This window comes from Cricetulus griseus, chromosome 3 (genome assembly GCF_003668045.3).
Source record: "Cricetulus griseus strain 17A/GY chromosome 3, alternate assembly CriGri-PICRH-1.0, whole genome shotgun sequence".
In the NCBI taxonomy this organism is placed as follows: Eukaryota; Metazoa; Chordata; class Mammalia; order Rodentia; family Cricetidae; genus Cricetulus; species Cricetulus griseus.
Window position 1 is genome coordinate 115,959,275 of NC_048596.1, and position 17,165 is coordinate 115,976,439.

At 44.5% G+C, this 17,165-nt stretch overlaps 1 protein-coding gene across 3 annotated transcripts in view; it reads left to right on the plus strand.

Annotated features, from left to right (window-relative positions):
* Positions 1 to 12,813: 12,813 nt before the first annotated feature.
* Positions 12,814 to 17,165, plus strand: part of Fsd2 (fibronectin type III and SPRY domain containing 2) — a 33,321-nt gene continuing 28,969 nt past the window's right edge. For 2 of the 3 annotated variants that reach the window (XM_035442417.1, XM_035442419.1), the window contains exons 1-2: positions 12,814 to 13,446; positions 13,765 to 13,860. In XM_035442417.1, coding sequence (XP_035298308.1) covers positions 12,814 to 13,446; positions 13,765 to 13,860 — 729 coding nt within the window. The remainder of the gene's footprint in view (positions 13,447 to 13,764; positions 13,861 to 17,165) is intronic. The other variant, XM_035442418.1, reaches the window with a different exon arrangement.

Genomic DNA, 17,165 nt, shown 5'->3' on the forward strand with positions numbered 1-17,165 from the left:
CTTTTTAAAATTCGATTTTCTCATGGGGGGAGGGGATCTTTGTCCATTTGGGCTCTATATAGAAGGGCAAGTTTTGACCTTTCTTCAGATTCAGACTGGAATCTTTATCCTCCTTGTTTTTGATCTATTGCCCTTCTCTACTCCATCAGCCCTCCCAGGTCTTCAACTTGCTAATCTGCAGAAGCCTCCATATTCATATGCACCAATTCCTCAAAATAAATTTTTCCATATTCATATGAGCCAATTCCTCAAAATAAATTTCTCCATTATTATAAACCTCCTGTCGGTTTATTTCCTCTAAAGAACCTGGACGTTAATTGTGTGTGTGTGTGTGTGTGTGTGTGTGTGTGTGTGTGTGTGTGTGTGTTCGAGTGCATACACACACGTGTAGGAAGACATGGAATGGAATGATATTTTGTATTATCTCCATTTATAAATATATTATGAGCATTAAAGAAATGTAGGCATGAGGCTAAAGGTATGACTTGGTTGTAAAGACATGCTTAGCATGGACCCTGGGTTCAGGTGCCTAAGGCAATAAGCACCTACATTATTGTTTTTAATATTTGCAAATATTGAGTTGACTCTATCACAATTACCTAACGAATCACATATAGATGAAAACAGATTAATATCCAGTTTCTGCCCATCTAAACAAGACTATATGGGGCAGAAGGTATCTCAGTGGTATGACATATGCTAAGTGTACTTCAGACCTTAGCCCCAGCCCTATACCAAAACCCAAAACCATAACAGTATGAAGTGATGAATATCTTGTACATCCTTCTTTATGTATTTTTTTAACTTTTTGTTTTCTTTTATCATTTGAGATAGGGTCTTTCTATATAGCCCTGGCTGGCCTTGAACTCTAGTGATCCTCCTGCCTCGGTCTCACAAGTGCCTCTACCCTGCGCCCCTTCTACCTCATGGCCCCTCCACCCCATGGCCCTTCCATCCTGTGCCCCTTCCACCCTGTCCCCCTCTACCACAAGGTCCCTCTACTACATGCCCCCTCCACCCTGTGTTCTTTCCACCTGGTGCCCAGAAATGGGTCCCCAAAAGGCTCCTTCAGAGAGCAGAATTTGGAGCTGGTGGAGTGACTGCTCAAGATGAGATGAGCTCTTTTGCTGGGGGTGGGGAGATTCATTGGAAATCACTTGCATCAGAGTTTGCCAGGAGCAAAGATGGGGCCAACAGAAGAGAGAGACAGCAAGGAGTGACCTAGTTCCTGTTCCAAAAAGCCACCTACACAAAGGAAGAGAACTCATTGGGGGGGGGGGAGAGGCTCCAGGCACAGTGGGTGTGGATCCTACTGGAGTACTGTCCTCTACTGGAGAACCTGGGAGGAAGAAAATGGATAGATAACATCACACTGCCCAGGTTTTATTCATCCAGTCTTCCCAGCATTTGAAAATTTGTTCCAGACTTACAATGTAGCTGGGATGACTCTGCTGCCTCATCCTATCTCTCTGTCATCCTGTTTCCTTTGGCTCTAAGTTTTCTAAAGAGTAGGATAATCATACAAATAGCTCCTAAGTAATTACAAGACTTAGCCCAATGAGTCTGGCAATGGAGAGGAAACTCACCCAGAATTTATAAGTCCTAGGTTCTCTGTCATTCCTATGGTGCCCTGTTTCTAATCAAGGAGTGAAGAGAGCCTGGGGCAGGTAATCTCAGGTGGGCCCACCTAACCCTAACCCTCAATACACTATCCTTTGTAGCCAACTCACTCTGGATATCAGTAGGCTCTCCCATCTTGACCTGATCCTTCCTGGTGTTTGACACTCTAAGTTCATGACCTTAAATGTCTTTTCCATCCGGGATTCTCCCAGTTTCACTACACTTGATTCCCTCACATCCAGCAAACCCTCTCACCTGTGGCCACAACCCTATGGATATCATTGATCTTTCTTTATTGGGTAGATATGGAAACTTACAAACTAACCTGTCTTTGTACAAAGCACTGGACTCTCCTGCCCTCTTGGTCCTCCAGCCCAGAAAAAAATTGGTCTCCACTTGCTTCTGTCCTTTTCAGCAAATGTGACTCTACTCAGCTTGTTGACCAGGCATTCTCCACTTTGCTTCCTATTGCTGTCATCTGGTCTTCTTTCTTTATATCTTGATTGTTTCCTTGCTTCCCTTATTTCTGTCTTTATTTCTGTTTTGCTTGCTTTCTGGCTTTCTAGTTGTCTTTATTTAATACTTTCTTCCTTTTTCTTTTTTAAATTAATTTTCTATATAGCAATGTTGTCTTGTATCTTACTCTGTAGGAATTGCTGCTGGACTCCATTTCATAGAGATCCCACTGCCTCTGCTTCCTTTGTGCTGAGATTGGTCATCCACAGTTGATGGTGAAGGGCATGCTCAGCCTGAGACCTTTCTGTCTGTCACTATTTTAGCAATGCTGACACCATCCAGTCCATTTACCTTGGATATCTAGAGCCTCACTCTAGTTCCATAACTCATAGATTCCCAACTACCCAGAGTTGTCCCAAATTTCCTGCAAAGAGGTAAAGGCATAGGCCTGATGGTGGCTCAGTTTCAGTTCACAGATTACCCCTAGGCTAAATGAGTATTTAGTAGACAGGGCTGGTTACATTTTGTGAGGAACTGACTTACATTTAATCAGTACCAAGGAAGCCTCAGTTTGCTTTCCAGGGTCCAACCACTCCCAGCTGTAGAAATACAGAATCTCCATGTGACCTTTTACTAGTTCCAGAAGTCTGTGTCAGAAAAGACATTTGTTTAGTGGACCAAGTCCCAGGCAGCTTTCTGGAATTCTACTGGTGATTTAAATTAACAACTAAATCAAATGCAAATTTAACCAGGCAGGGCCAGATAAGACTCATAGACTGAGCACTTGTCCTGGAATCAACCCCCAACACTGGTGATAAAGAAGAAAAAAATAGGAAATAGATTGAAAAAAAATGTTATTACATGTCTCTTATTTTATGTGTTTTTGGTCACAATACTGCCATGGCTCACATGTATAGGCAAAAAGCAAATGTGTGGGAATTGATTTTCCCTTTCCACCATCTGAACAATGGAAATAAAACTGATGTCCTTATGGTTGGTAACAATGGCTATGGATGTGTCATCTCCCAAGCTTCAGAGCTCTTGAAGAGTTACATCTCCATTAACAATATTGGCTGACAACAGGCTTCTCCCTTGAACTACAATCTTACAACATATATGGCCTGTGGGAGCCTCCAATGAAATGTTCTTTACAAATACTAGCAAGATCTTTGGAACACTTCAGTAGTTACACACACTTAATGCCTCTAAACCTCAGATTGGTAAGCATGCCTGTATTGCCTTGGGAATAGAGAAAAGTTGATCATGACTTGAAGACCAGTGCTGACTACACAACAGCTCTAAAGACTGCCTGGGTTCCAGGAGACCATGCCTCAAAAGAAAAAAAAGAGCATCAAGAATCAATAGACAAAATCTTTACATGATTATTTAGGTGTTCAAATGAGAAGAACAATCATACACTCTCAAAGGCTATGTAAGAGCCAGACCCAGGGACATAGACCCATCATCCCAGCTACTTGGGAAACTGAAGCAGGAGAACTACAAGTTCAAGGACAGCCTGCACTACAGAGCATCTTTGCAGATGATGATGATGATGATGACGATGCAGACAAACAATAACCATCATCACCATCTTCATCATTATCACCATCATCACAAACTCATCATCATCTTCACCTTCACAATCACCATCATCACCATCACCGTCATCATCACTATCATCACTACAAAGGGAAGATTTTATTTGGTCTATTGTAAGGGGCCATGGGCCCAAAACTATGCGGCTTAAAGCCCACCTTTGTAAGCCTTTTAATGACCTTTAAGTTTGCGGCTTAAAGCCAGCTCTGTGAGCCTCTTGTAACCTGTAATTAGACACGGTTTGGCCAAGTGGAACTGCTAACTGCTTCTGTTCCGAGAAAGGGTCTGGGGCTTTTCTGTTCGATGTTCCAAGGAAGACCACTAGATGTTCCGGCTGATAAGAAGAATGTTCTAGTCCCAGCAAATACCTGATGTTCCTTCTGTTATTCCCCCCAATTCTATTGTTGCAGGGCTAGTTAAGCCTACTCTAAGCCCCAATAAATCGAGACCTTGACATTGCACAGACGGACTCTTGTCCTTTCTTGCGCCGCTTGGTCTCCTTTCTCTTGCCCATGACTCTTTCAGGCAGCCCCCCTTCGGAACCCTGAATAACTGGACCCTCGGGATGGGTCAGTCTATGGTGCCATAGGGTTGGAATCTATAATGTCAGGAACACCATGGCAGTAGGCAGAGGACATGGTGGATGGAACTAGAAGCTGAGAGTTCATATCTTGAACCACAAGCATAAGACCAAGAGTGGATTGAGAATGATGTGTGACAATGACAATGACATCTTTCAATAAGGCCACACTCCTCAAACCTACTCAAATAGCACCACCAACTAGAGGTCAAGCGTTCCAACATCTGAACAAATGGAGTCATTCTCATTTAGACCACCACACTGATCTATAGAGTAAAACTGTCTCAAAATACCAGAAACTTCCACCTAGCCTAGAGGGCCTTATTCCTACTGCAGCTTTTGTGCTCAAGACCTCTACAGAAAGAAAGGATTTTTCCTTCCTGACCTCACTGGTACTGATGATTTCATGTATTGTGCTTTCATCATTGACAGTGTTCATTAACTAAATGGCTATTCCAAAAGGGTTATAAATGTGTGTGTTTGTTTTGAAATTCTGGGGATTGAACCCAGGGCACACGCTAGGTAATCACACTAACACAGGATATAACTGCAACCCTTGATTTTTTGGGGGGGGCACTCTCAGTGTGTAAAATCAGGCTGGCCTTGAACTCCTGATCCACCTGTGTCTGCTTCCCATGTGCTGGTATTACAGGTGTGAGCCAAGACCCCCAGTTTGTGAGTAACAAGCTCTGTATGTCACCCAAGAAGCCTGTCTGCTGAACAGGGATTGTTTGCCTGATTTTCCCCTGTGGTGTGATGTTTATATTCCAGAGACTAACCCATTGGTCATTTTGGAAGAGTGATAAATAGTAGTGACTCTGACAGCTATGGTGGCCTGGGTCTCTCCATTCTTTGGTTCACTGGACAAAGGGACAAATCAAGGCATCAGACCTCTTAGACCTGGGGCTGAAGTGGTTGTAAGCCACCTGGTGAGAGTGCTAGGTACTGAACCCTGGTCCTCTGGAAGAGCAGCAAATGCTCTTACTTTGTAGCCATCTCTTCAGTCCCAGTTATTTCATTTTTTGAGACAGTCTCTTGAAGCCCAGAATGCCTGCAAACTGACCTTGAACTTGTGATTCTCCTGCCTGCACCACCCAAGTGCTGTGATTATAGGTATTACCAAGCCTGGTTTATAAGATGCTGAGAATTGAACTTAAGGCTGCATGAATGCTGGGTGAGTACTCTGCCAACTGAGCAACATTCCCCAGTACATTTGTTTGTTTTGGGTTTTGGTTTCCAACCAGCTCAGACTAGTTCTGACTTGTTGGGCCCGGTTCTGACTGGCTTTGACCAGTTCAGTCTGATTCCGGCCAGTTCTGACTGGTTCAGTCTGGTTCAGTGTGGTTCTGAGCGATTGCTCAAAGTATATGGAGAAATCAAGTTGGTATTGAACAGGAAGCTCCCTTCCTGTTGGCTAGCTTTCATCATACTGGAAGATGCTGTGTGGGTCCAGTTCCAACTGGTTCTGACTGGATCACTCCAGTTCAATCCAGTTGTGACCAATTCAGTCCAGTTGCTACTGGTTATGATGGTTATGACAGGTGACTCAGGTTCTGTCTGTTTCAAACTGGTTCCTTCCGGTTCTGACCGGTTACTAGCAGTTTCGACTGGTTCCTATTGGTTCTGATCAGTTCCAACTAGTTCCTACTGGTTCTGGCCGGTTCAGACTGGTCTCCCCCAGTTCAGAATGCTTCCAACCGGCTCAGACCAGTTCCGACCAAGATAAAACAGACTTTTGTGGAGAGAAGGACATTCTGCCTTGTGGAAACTTCAGAAGGGTCCTCACAATAGGTTTCTCTAGACATGAGTTAGGGCTGAGAATTGTACAGGTCCCACAGTCCAGTGTCAGCACCTGCTGTGACAATCACTCAAATAGCCAGCTAGTCACCTTCACCACCACTCTTACATCCAGCCCTCTGCTCTCAGAGTGTGGGGAGGAACCCTCCACCCCCCCCACCCCCCCCAGCTCTCTAGGCATCCTACTAGAGGACCAAGCTACAGAAGCAAGAAGTTGATGCTCTACAAACTAGGTTTGGCCTTTGAATAAATCTATAGAACTTGTCACTCAGGTGCTGGCTTTGAAGAGACCTAAGACTGTGTCACCTTAGAAGGAACAGGAATCACAGGCTTTACTGGATCTTCATTCAGAGAGAGGGGAACAGTCCTCACTGTTCAAAGGATGATGGGAGAGGAAAGAAGTTGCCTTTGTCTCCAGAGCTGTTTGCACAAAACACTTTGAGAAAACCCAAGTGAAGCACACAGCCCAGGACTGTCAGGCATTTCCATGCTGGCCTGGCCATGGCAGCTCTAGCCCTGTACATGTGGCCAGCCATCTGAGTCCTGGGTCCCCCCCCCACACAGTAAATGAAGTACTTCAGGGCACAGCATGTGACCTCTCCTGGTGACATTTGAGTGGTAAGAAGTGACAAGCCTGCTGTGGCAGGTCTATATTTGGACTGTCACTCATGGCAGGCCTGTTGCTATTTGTGGTGGGAGATAGCTCATGTTACCATCCAGCTTTGCCACCCCACTTCCCAGGGTGGCCGAGGAAAGGCCAGCCTGCAGAGCATGCAGAGGTCACCCAGGAAGGGGAGCTGGTCAAACGGAGATTCAATTTTCCAGCAGAAACCTAGGACCTTGGAGTTAAAAGATGCATCTGTCAGCCTTTAGATGAGCAGGCAAGTTTGGGGATAATTACATTTGTAATGCAAACTGTATTATCTCACTGTTATAACACACTCACAATGTTAATGGACCTCTGTCCTTTTGCTGGGAAGGGATGCCATAGACAAATGTAAACTACAGCTGACAGGGGCAACGTCTTCCATGCTTTCTCAAACTTGCAAGAATTCATATTGCCTGAAGGTGGTACCAGGCATGAAAAGTCTCTTGAAACTTGGGAGAGGTTGACAGTTCTTGACTTGTGTCTTTCAGGTGTTTTAAGTGCAGGGCCCAATTGTTAAAAAAATTTTTGGAGTTCTAGATACAGCTATCATTTGGCTATGGCATTTTGTGTTGGTGAATAGTTTTAAATTTGAATCTGCCAATGCTTTCTGAAAACTATTTCCATGATTTGATCTGAACATCGGGTGTGTTTGCTGATGTTTTCTGTGTAAGCTGCAGGCAGCCTGCTCTTGTGGAAAGCTTTGGGGTCTGTGCCAGCCCTGGGAAACTGGTCAGAATCATGTTTGCAAGGCAAACTTTCTTTAGGCATTGCTAGGAGCTATGTAGATGCACATTTATAATTATATGCAGAATGATGTCCTTCCCATCATGGTCTCATCTCTAGGGAATTAGATTATTTTCAGTAGATTCTGAGATGTGTTCAGGGTACCTAGAAGGAGAAGAAGGAGAAGGAGAAGGAGGAGGAGGAGGAGGAGGAGGAGGAGGAGGAGGAGAAGGAGAAGGAGAAGGAGAAGGAGAAGGAGAAGGAGAAGGAGACTTTGCCAATTAAATCATCCAAGACACATTTTACACACAAGACTTAAACAAATGTCTTCTTTTTAAAAATATTTTTCGTGTGTGTGTGTGTGTGTGTGTGTGTGTGTGTGTGTGTGTGTGTGTGTGTGTGTGTGTGTGTTTGCGAGAGAGAGCACTATTATGTGTACATTAGCACAGGTCGCCACAAAGGCCAAAAGTGTCAGAGCCTGGTCAAGCTGGGATGAGCAGCCTAGTGTGTGTGCTAGGAATCAAACTTGGATCCTCTCTCTGCAAGAGCAATAAGCACGACTAACAGCTGAGCCAGCGCTCCAGTATCCATCTTTTTTAAGCTGCCCTGGTATAGCAGAGAGGGTCTCCTAATTGTGCAGTATAGACTAGTTTATTGCTTTACTCCTCTAAGCCTTCATTCCATACTTTATGAAATAACAATTTTTTTTTCCGAGACAGGGTTTCTCTGTGTAGCTTTGGAGCCTATCCTGGCACTTGCTCTATAGACCAGGCTGGCCTTGAACTCACAGAGATCCTCCTGCCTCTGCCTCCCGAGTGCTGGGATTAAAGATGTGCGGCACCAACGCCCGGCGAAATAACAATTTGTAGTCAGTGTTTCCCCTCCTCCCCATTCTGATTCCATTAGGAAAATGAAGGAAATTTAGGAAGTACTGGAGCCCAGGGGACTGTGTTCTGTGGTTGTGCTACAGGATTTGTGCAGACCAGGTGGCTGTCACACTCAGAGAGCAGAAGCTGGTGTGGAAGACTGTGCTCTTATTTGCATGTGTGTTGAAGGATTGTCGGTCTTCCTGTTGGAATCTTCCCCATAGCTCGATTCGGTACTTTGAGCTCCATTTGTTTGTCAGGACCTCAGAATAATACAGAATTCCTCTCACTTTCTCTCACTTTCTCTCACTTTCTCTCACTTTCTCTCACTTTCTCTCACTTTCTCTCACTTTCTCTCACTCTCTCTCTCTCTCTCTCTCTCTCTCTCTCTCTCTCTCTCTCTCTCACACACACACACACACACACACACACACACACACACGGAGGTGCAAGTTTTATTTTTAGAGAGCTTATCCTCTGTGCATGGAAATCCTAAGGTTGGATCTCAGCTCTCACTGGACTGGAGACTAGCTGTCAACACAGGACTAGATGCAGAGGATCCCAGACAACCCCTTGTTAAATTGATCATAAAGAAGCCCATTGTCCTCCCCCCCAGTTCAGTTTTGACATATTAAAATCTAGAAATTGAATCAGAGGTCCTCTAACTGTAGAATACATCTCTGCCTGGGCCACTGGGATGCTTTTGTGTGGGGAACAGTGATCTCATTAGGCAGTGTCTCCAACTGAATATGAGGATACGCTCGAGCTTCTCCATCATTGACTACTCCTCCCGAGTCAAATGTTCCTACAGCAGCTGACTCCACACTGCTATGGCCTTTCACTCCCCAACCCTGGTTCCAACCCACCACAGGTATCCAGGTAAGAGGCTTCTAAACTGGCCCAGGAGGGAAATACTGACCCCAAAAATATTAATAACAACAAGAACAGGAACAAAAGCATTGGATGTTTATAGACAGCTTAATTTGAGTAATACATAGAACAGTTCATATACATCATCGCATCTAAATGCCAACCTTATGAGGCAGATTACTAATTAATAAGCCTGTTTTATAGTCCATGTATTATACAGTTCAGAAAAGTGAGGTCTAGAGAGGTGGTTTTGCAGTGTCACACCGTAAGGGCGTCTCGGAGACAGAATGTAAACCCAAGGCTATCTGAATCTTTAGGACAGTGGCCTTGAGAAGGGAGAAGTGTGTGTGTGTGTGTGTGTGTGTGTGTGTGTGTGTGTGTGTGTGTGTGTGATCTACAGATTTAGTACCTGGGGGAGATAGGTGGCTAAAGAGCAACAGAGAAGGAAGTAAGATGCTCTCAACAGGAAGACCCTGGGTAAGATTTAACTGGAGGATACTGAAAGGCATTGAAGGAGCACAGAAGTCCACTAGCGAAGGTGTGTGTGTCATCACTTTAAGAGTGAAGCACTAGGGAATGGGGATTGTGCCAGGGATCCAGAAGGGCTGAGACTGGCCAATGATGGAGCCTCCAGAATTCAAGATGGCTGAGTACACTTCTAAGAGCCTGTGCCAGGCAGACACCCCGTCAGTAGACAGGAGAAAAGATGGCTTCAAGGGAAATTTCTGCCTACAGAGTGGCACTCAGATGTGAACCTCAGGGAGAAACTGTGATTTTAGTCTATGGGACCAGAGGCTGGGCTTAAGGAGGGAGAAGAGACCTGGGGTACCAGGAAATAGCGAAGTCAGCATCTCTGAGAAGTCATGTCCCAGCCCCAGATGGGGTGATAATCACTTGATTGTCTGGGGTCCCCTCAAAAGCAGAACCGGTGTCTTGCTCCTTGTGTCTAGCACCTGGTGTTGCCCTGTTCTCTGGAGTCCACACTCTGCCAGCCTCAGGGACAGTCAGTGCTGGCACAATGTATGAGACCCAGCCATGTAGCCCAGGTACATACATGGTGAGATCAGCATGGCTGGCAAAGAGCCCCAGGATCCCCCTAGATGGTAACTCTGAGAGGGCAGGCTTTCTGCTCATTCTACATTGGCCTGAAAGCCAGGGGAACCAGAACTTCTGAACCTCTGGAGTGGCTGAGGGGCTTGAGGAAGCTGAGGTGGCAGCCAGGCGCCAAGGTGGGGTGAAGACAGAATAACTCTAAAGCCCAGACTTGCTGCTGCTGTTGTCTGAGATGTGGTCCTGGGGGAGACTGTGTGCTCATCATCTCGGGTTCCATTTCCAGATAACTGGCCCTCTCCTTCATTCTGCCCCTCCTCCCCCATGAGTCAGAGCTCACAGCAAGTCTTAGCAGTGAGACCTTGTTTTCAAGCAGTAGGAACATCGGATCAGTTTTGCAACCAGACATTCAGGACTGAGAAAGTCTTAGAAAAGACTTTGAATTGTTCTGTTGAGAATCGTCCACTGCAATAAGGAGTAAACAGATCCAGGATGGATAATGATGAGAGGGACTGAGGTTAAGTTTCCACGGCTGGAAGCAATTCTGGCCTTGGAGACCACTGAAGGGAGAAATGGACTTACTTGCAGGCAATGTGCTCGGCAACCTGGAGGTGCTGCCGATCATTCAAAGACTTATTGTGGAAAGGCATGTTCTATGTTAGAAATGTCATTTGTTGATCATCTATGCATTTTCTTCAAAAAATATGGGAACTAATTTCTTTTTTTCTTTTCTTTTCTTTCTTTCTTTCTTTTTTTTTTTTTTTTTTTTTTTTTTTTTTTTTTTTTTTTTTTTTTTTTTTTTTTGGTTTTTCGAGACAGGGTTTCTCTGTTTCTCTGTGTAGCTTTGGAGCCTATCCTGACACTCGCTCTGGATACCAGGCTGGCCTCAAACTCACAGACATCTGGCTGCCTCTGCCTCCCGAGTGCTGGGATTAAAGGCGTGCACCACCAACACCCGGCTCTTATTTTTCTTATAATCACAAATCTCTAAATAGTAAAATGATTTTTCTACTGAATCAAGTTACCAACATAATTTTTAGTTGAATATAAGAGAGCAGTTTGTAGACATTACAATTTTGGTAAATAACTTAAAAATAAAATGGAAATGGATGTGTGGGGTGGGTATATGTGTGTGTTTATATGAGCAAGTGCATGTATGTGCATGTGTGTGTAAGGCCACATTCTAATGTCAGCTCCCTTCATTGATGGCTTTTCCCCTTATTCTTTGAGGCAGAGACTGTCACTGAACCTGGAGCTCATCAGTCGGGTTAGGCTAGCTGATCAAAGAGCTCCAGGTACCTGCCTGTCTCTGTCCCTCACCCATCTCCCAGTGCTGGATTAAAGAGGCATATTTTAATGATCTGAACTCCAGTCCCTGTGCTTGTGTGGCAGACACTTGACTGACTGGGCTACCTCTCCAGCCCCCAAATGCATCTTTTAATAAAGTGAATGGGACTTTTTGTTTGTTTTTTAAAAATTCATACCCAAGTATGAAAATATCACATTCTAGAAATGCAACATGAATGAGATTTTGTATTTTTTTTTTAAATTTTGTCCATGCAAACACAGAGTGACCATGCTCACCTACATAAGTAGGTGGGAAGGGAAGCAATTTATAACAATGCCAGTCCGTTCTGACAGTTCTTCCTGAAATACATGCCAAAATTGCATAATGACCTATCATGAACATTTATTTTAAATAGTGTGTCAGCTGACAACTTGATTAAATCCTCCTGCAATTTTGTGGGAAGCAAAGAGCTGGAAAGCACTTACCTTGAAAAAATTTTTTCTTACCCATTCATTAATGTCACTCACTGTCAGCATCGATACCTATACTTCAGATTGTCCTTTTGTCTAGTCTCCTGGAGGTTTTATTAGAATCCCAAGCAATGAAATCTCACTGTGCAATGTAATAGTCAGAATGAACAGGAAGTATATTTTTGCTTTTATAATAAAGAAGAGAAGGACTGTTGAGAAAAGAACCTCACATGCTGGCTCATTCCCAGGCAAAGCAACCCAGAGAAATATTAAATACAAACCCAAGAATCTAAAAGCTGATAACTCTTAATAGTATCTGTGCCTGCATTCCCCATGGAAAGCCTCATACACATGCCATGGGGAAAAGACCAATATCATCAATCCCATCTTTTGAAAGAGCCTGAATATGAACAAAAGAGAGGCAGAGATGGTAGCAGGAGGGAAAGGTTAGTTTTAGGCTGGTATCATGCACACTATTATTCCACAGCTTGATTACCTAAAATAACCGATATTTATCATCTTACATATTTTGTGAGGGCTGAGGATTGAGACAAGGTCTTCCAGGTGACTCCACTTCAGGGTGGTACTCCCCAATGCACCTTTCTTCAACAGGGTCCCAATTCCCTCTGCTTGCTAGCCAGCCTGTGTCTCCGTGTGTTTTTCTTGATTGTTGAACAATTGTGAGTCACCTCCAGCCCAGACAGTTTGGTGAATTTGTTTGCCATGATGCAGGCTTCGACCATAACTTCTTTGATGAGATCTTAACCCATAGCCTTCTTGGGAACTGATGTTGATCTCTTCTTTGTCCTAGGATCCACTGACTGTCTGAGAAGGACTGTTCTGTATCAATGGAGCAGGAAGCAGGGGAAGAGCCGGGGCTGGGCAGGTCAACAGCCCCCAAAGACTTCCACTTTTATCACATGGACCTGTATGACTCTGAAGACAGGCTGCAGCTCTTCCCAGGAGAAAGCAGCAGAATCAGGAGAGAAGTAACCCAGGCTGAACAGACCAATGAGCCGAGAGGGACAGTGGACAGTAAGAATCTTCAGAAGGAAGTGGACGAGCTTGTCCATTTATATGGACTTGAAGATGACCATGAGTTAGGGGATGAGTTTGTTGATGAACACAGACTGGGGACTCTGGGGTATCCTTCTTATGGGATGAGGAGGAAAGACTCAGCCAGAGATCAGAGAGGCTGGGGGCTTAGCAGTGAGGCGGCTGAGGCTGAGGAGGACCTGGGCTATGGAGGGCAAGGCCTTCCTGGCCAGTGCCAAGACCTTCGGGAAGCCTACAGGTATACACATGGCCGTGCCAGTGAGGAGTATGAATGCTACGTCATCCCAGAGGAGGAAGATGAAGAAGAGCCTGCTGATGTCTTCTGTGTCACTTGCAAAACTCCAGTAAGAACTGTTGAGAAGGATTTTGAAATACACAAAGAACATGAAGTAACACCACTCAACAAAGCACTGGAAAGTGCCAAGGTAACAGGTCTCCTTCCATCTTTGTCTGGAGAGTATTTGTGAGTCTCAGGGAGGTGGGCAGGGAATACATCCTGAATGCCTCAACTAGGATGGGATGGGGGACTGGAGAGATAGCTCAGCCGTTAAGAGTATGGTAGCTCACAATCACCTGTAACTGTAGTCCCAGGGGATCTGATGCTATCTTCTGGCCTCTGTGGTCACCAGACACACATATGGTATACAGGCATACATGCAGGCAAATGTCCATACATATATTTTTTTAATTTAACAAAATTAAAACAAACATAGCATTAACACCTTGTTTGTTCTGTTCCACAGGATGAAATCCACAAAAACATGTTCAAATTGGAACAGCAGATCATTGAGATGGAAAATTTTGCTAGCCACCTGGAGGAGGTGTTCATTACAGTGGAGGTAAGAACATACTTGGTATTGGGGCTGGAGAGATGGCTCAGAAGTTAAGAGCACTGCTTGTTCTTCCAAAGGTCCTGAGTTCAATTCCCAGAAACCACATGGTGGCTCACAACCATCTGTAATGAGATCTGGTGCCCTCCTCTGACCTGCAGGCAACATGCAGGCAGAACACTGTACACATAATAAATAAATAAATAAATAAATAAATATTTTTTAAAAAAGAACCTACTTGGTGATTTCATCACACGTGTAGCTTCCATCCGTGGCCACAATAAGCAAATGGTATTTCTTTTCTTTTTTTGAGACGGGGTTTCTCTGTGGCTTTGGAGGCTGTCCTGGAACTCACTCTGTAGACCAGGCTAGCCTCGAACTCACAGAGATTCACCTGCCTCTGTCTCCCAAGTGCTGGGACTAAAGGCGTGTGCCACCAACACCCGGCCGCTATTTCTTTTCTTTTTCTTTCTTCTTTTTGTTTTGTTTTTCCAGACAGGGTTTCTCTGTGTTTCAGCTCCAGCTGTCCTGGAACTAGCTCTTGTAGACCAGGCTGGCCTCAAACTTACAGAGATCCCCCTGCCTCTACCTTCCGAGTCCTGGGATTAAAGGCATGTGCCTCAGACCTATTTCTTAGAATGTGAGGTGTCACCTGTCCCCTCCCTTCAGCTCTCCATAGATTTTACACACACACACACACACACACACACACACACACACACACACACACATACACACACACATACACACACACACCGGGTAGCTACAGAGGTGATGGTCACTTGTCTGCATCCCCTACTACATTTACTATGTCATCTAGGTGGGAGAGGCTGGTGTGTGTGTATCTCCAGGTCTGTTACACTGGATGTTTCAAAGCAAGTGTGTTTATACATGTTTATTATATGGATAAATAAAGCAGAAAATTTCCAATCAAAGTGCCAATTGCATGGGGTTTAGAATTTTTTTTTAATTCCAACAATGAAAACTATGGTAGCCCTATCCAGATGGTGAAATGAACAGTTTTCTTCTGTCCTTGAAGCTGGTGTGTGGTGGGGAACATATATGTGTGTTTGTGTGTACCTGTGTATACAAGTGTACATACACATGTATGCTCATGCATGTGAGGCTCAGAGGTCAAGTTTGGGTGTCTTCCTCAGCCACACTGTACCTTATTTTTTGAGACTGGGCCTATCACTGAAATTGGAGTTCTCTAATTTGGCTCACCTGGCTGGCCAGCAAGACCTGGAGATCCCCGTTTCCAGTCACCTCAGTGATGGGATTACATAGGATCACTACTGCACCTGGCTTTTTATATAGGTGCTGGAGATCCAAATCCAGGCCTTCATACTTGCTTGGCAAGCTCTTTGCCCCAACTGAACCACTTCCCTAAACCCCTGCCCCTGATGGGCTTTTTGTTTGTTTGGTTGTGTTTAGGTGGAAGTCCTACCTGCCTCTATATCTATTCAAAGAGGTTGGAATGTTTGGTAGCCTGTTTCAAACCCTGCCCTCAGGTTGCCAAGGGCAGGCCATCCCCTGGAGTCACCTAAGTCCAGACTCTACCCCTAAAAAACCTACCATTGGTGGCCCCACCCTGGAGGATGTTAAAATCCCAATCTCTGGATGCAGCTCCTAGTTCCTGGTTTTCTCTTCTCCTGGGGCCACCCAGGAATGCTTTGCTCAGATTAAACCTGGATTTATTTATTTGGTCTGATTGGTTTATTGTAACAGTGGTAGGAGGTTTCCAGTAACCTTTCCACTGACTGGGAATTTTAAACAAAACAGGTTGCTTTTGTCCTTTTCTTTCTCTTGGTCTCACCTTGAGATTTCCTTGGGTCCTATCTGATGTCCTGCTGTATAACCAGACATAACGGGTTTCATGCTGTTGCTTTGCTCTCTGGGGTTTTTACTTTGAGGTTTTTGGGATACTGTCAAGTATTAAATCAGGTGTGAATTGTCAAAGTTTCCTCCCCTTTGAAAATGTTCATTGTGCATATTCATTGTACACACTGTTACATCAGGACATTTTCACACATGTATATAATGTGTTGTAATTCCTCCAACTCCACTCCCCTCTTTCATCTTTCTTGTTCCTTTCCCCTTAATATTCTCTGCTACCTAGACACTTTAGTGGCATATGTACATACATGATCTTATGAATCTATGTAAGATTTAGGAGCCACAAATAAGAGAGAATGTATATTTGTCTTCTGAGACTAGCTTAATTCACTCATTTTGACGGACAGGTAGGTTATCTCCACTGGCATTCATTTTCCTGCAAACAGTTCCATCATGTATAAATACATGCTCTTTACCCATCCCTCTATTGATGGACACATAGCTTAGTTCCACAACTTAGCTTTTCTGAATAGCCTCAATAAGCATAGATGTGCAAGTGTGTGTGGCAGGCTGACTTGGACCAAAGTCATTTTAAAAAAGCAGCTCAAGAGAGAAAGATGCCATAGAGTTCAAGTGGAGGGGTTTTATTAGGATAAAGGGATCATAAAAATCATAAAAAGGGGAAAGGGAAGCGGGGAGACTGGTCTCTGGGGACAAGAGCAGCAGGAGACAGACAGACAGACAGACAGACAGACAGACAGACAGACAGAGGAAGAGAGAGAAAGAAAGAGAGGAGGCTGTCCTGGAACTCATGCTGTAGACCAGGCTGGTAGTCAGGGTTTTTTTTTTTTTTTTTTTTTTTTTTTTGGTTTTTCGAGACAGGGTTTCTGTGTGCCTATCCTGGCACTCGCTCTGGAGACCAGGCTGGCCTTGAACTCACAGAGATCCGCCTGCCTCTGTCTCCCGAGTGCTGGGATTAAAGGTGTGCGCCACCAATGCCCAGCCAGTCAGGACCTTTTTTAAAAGGGAAAGTAGTGAATGGGCACAGGTGATGCTCTTAGTGGCAGCAGCTGAGGGCATATTCTGTCAGAAGCCCAAGGACAGGCCAGTTGAAAACTAACAAGATACATTTTCAGTTTTTGAGGAACCTCCATACTAATTTCCATGGTGTCTGGACTAGTTTACATCACCAACAGAGGTGTATGTGGATTCCCTTTTGTTCACACACTCACCGGCATTTATTTGTTGTAGTTGTCCTGACCCGCAGGACAGAAACCTAGAGCAAGAAGTCCAGGGAGGGGAATGGAGACAAGAGACAAGAGAGAATGACCACAAGATAGGATTCTGATCAAGTGGCAAATTTTATTTTTTCCAGGCTAGCTTATATAGTCAATAGTATGGGGCAAAGGGGAGGGGGAGAAGAGGCCAAGAGCCAGGTGTTAGTTCAAGCAGGATGTCAGAAAACTGTAGAAGGAGGA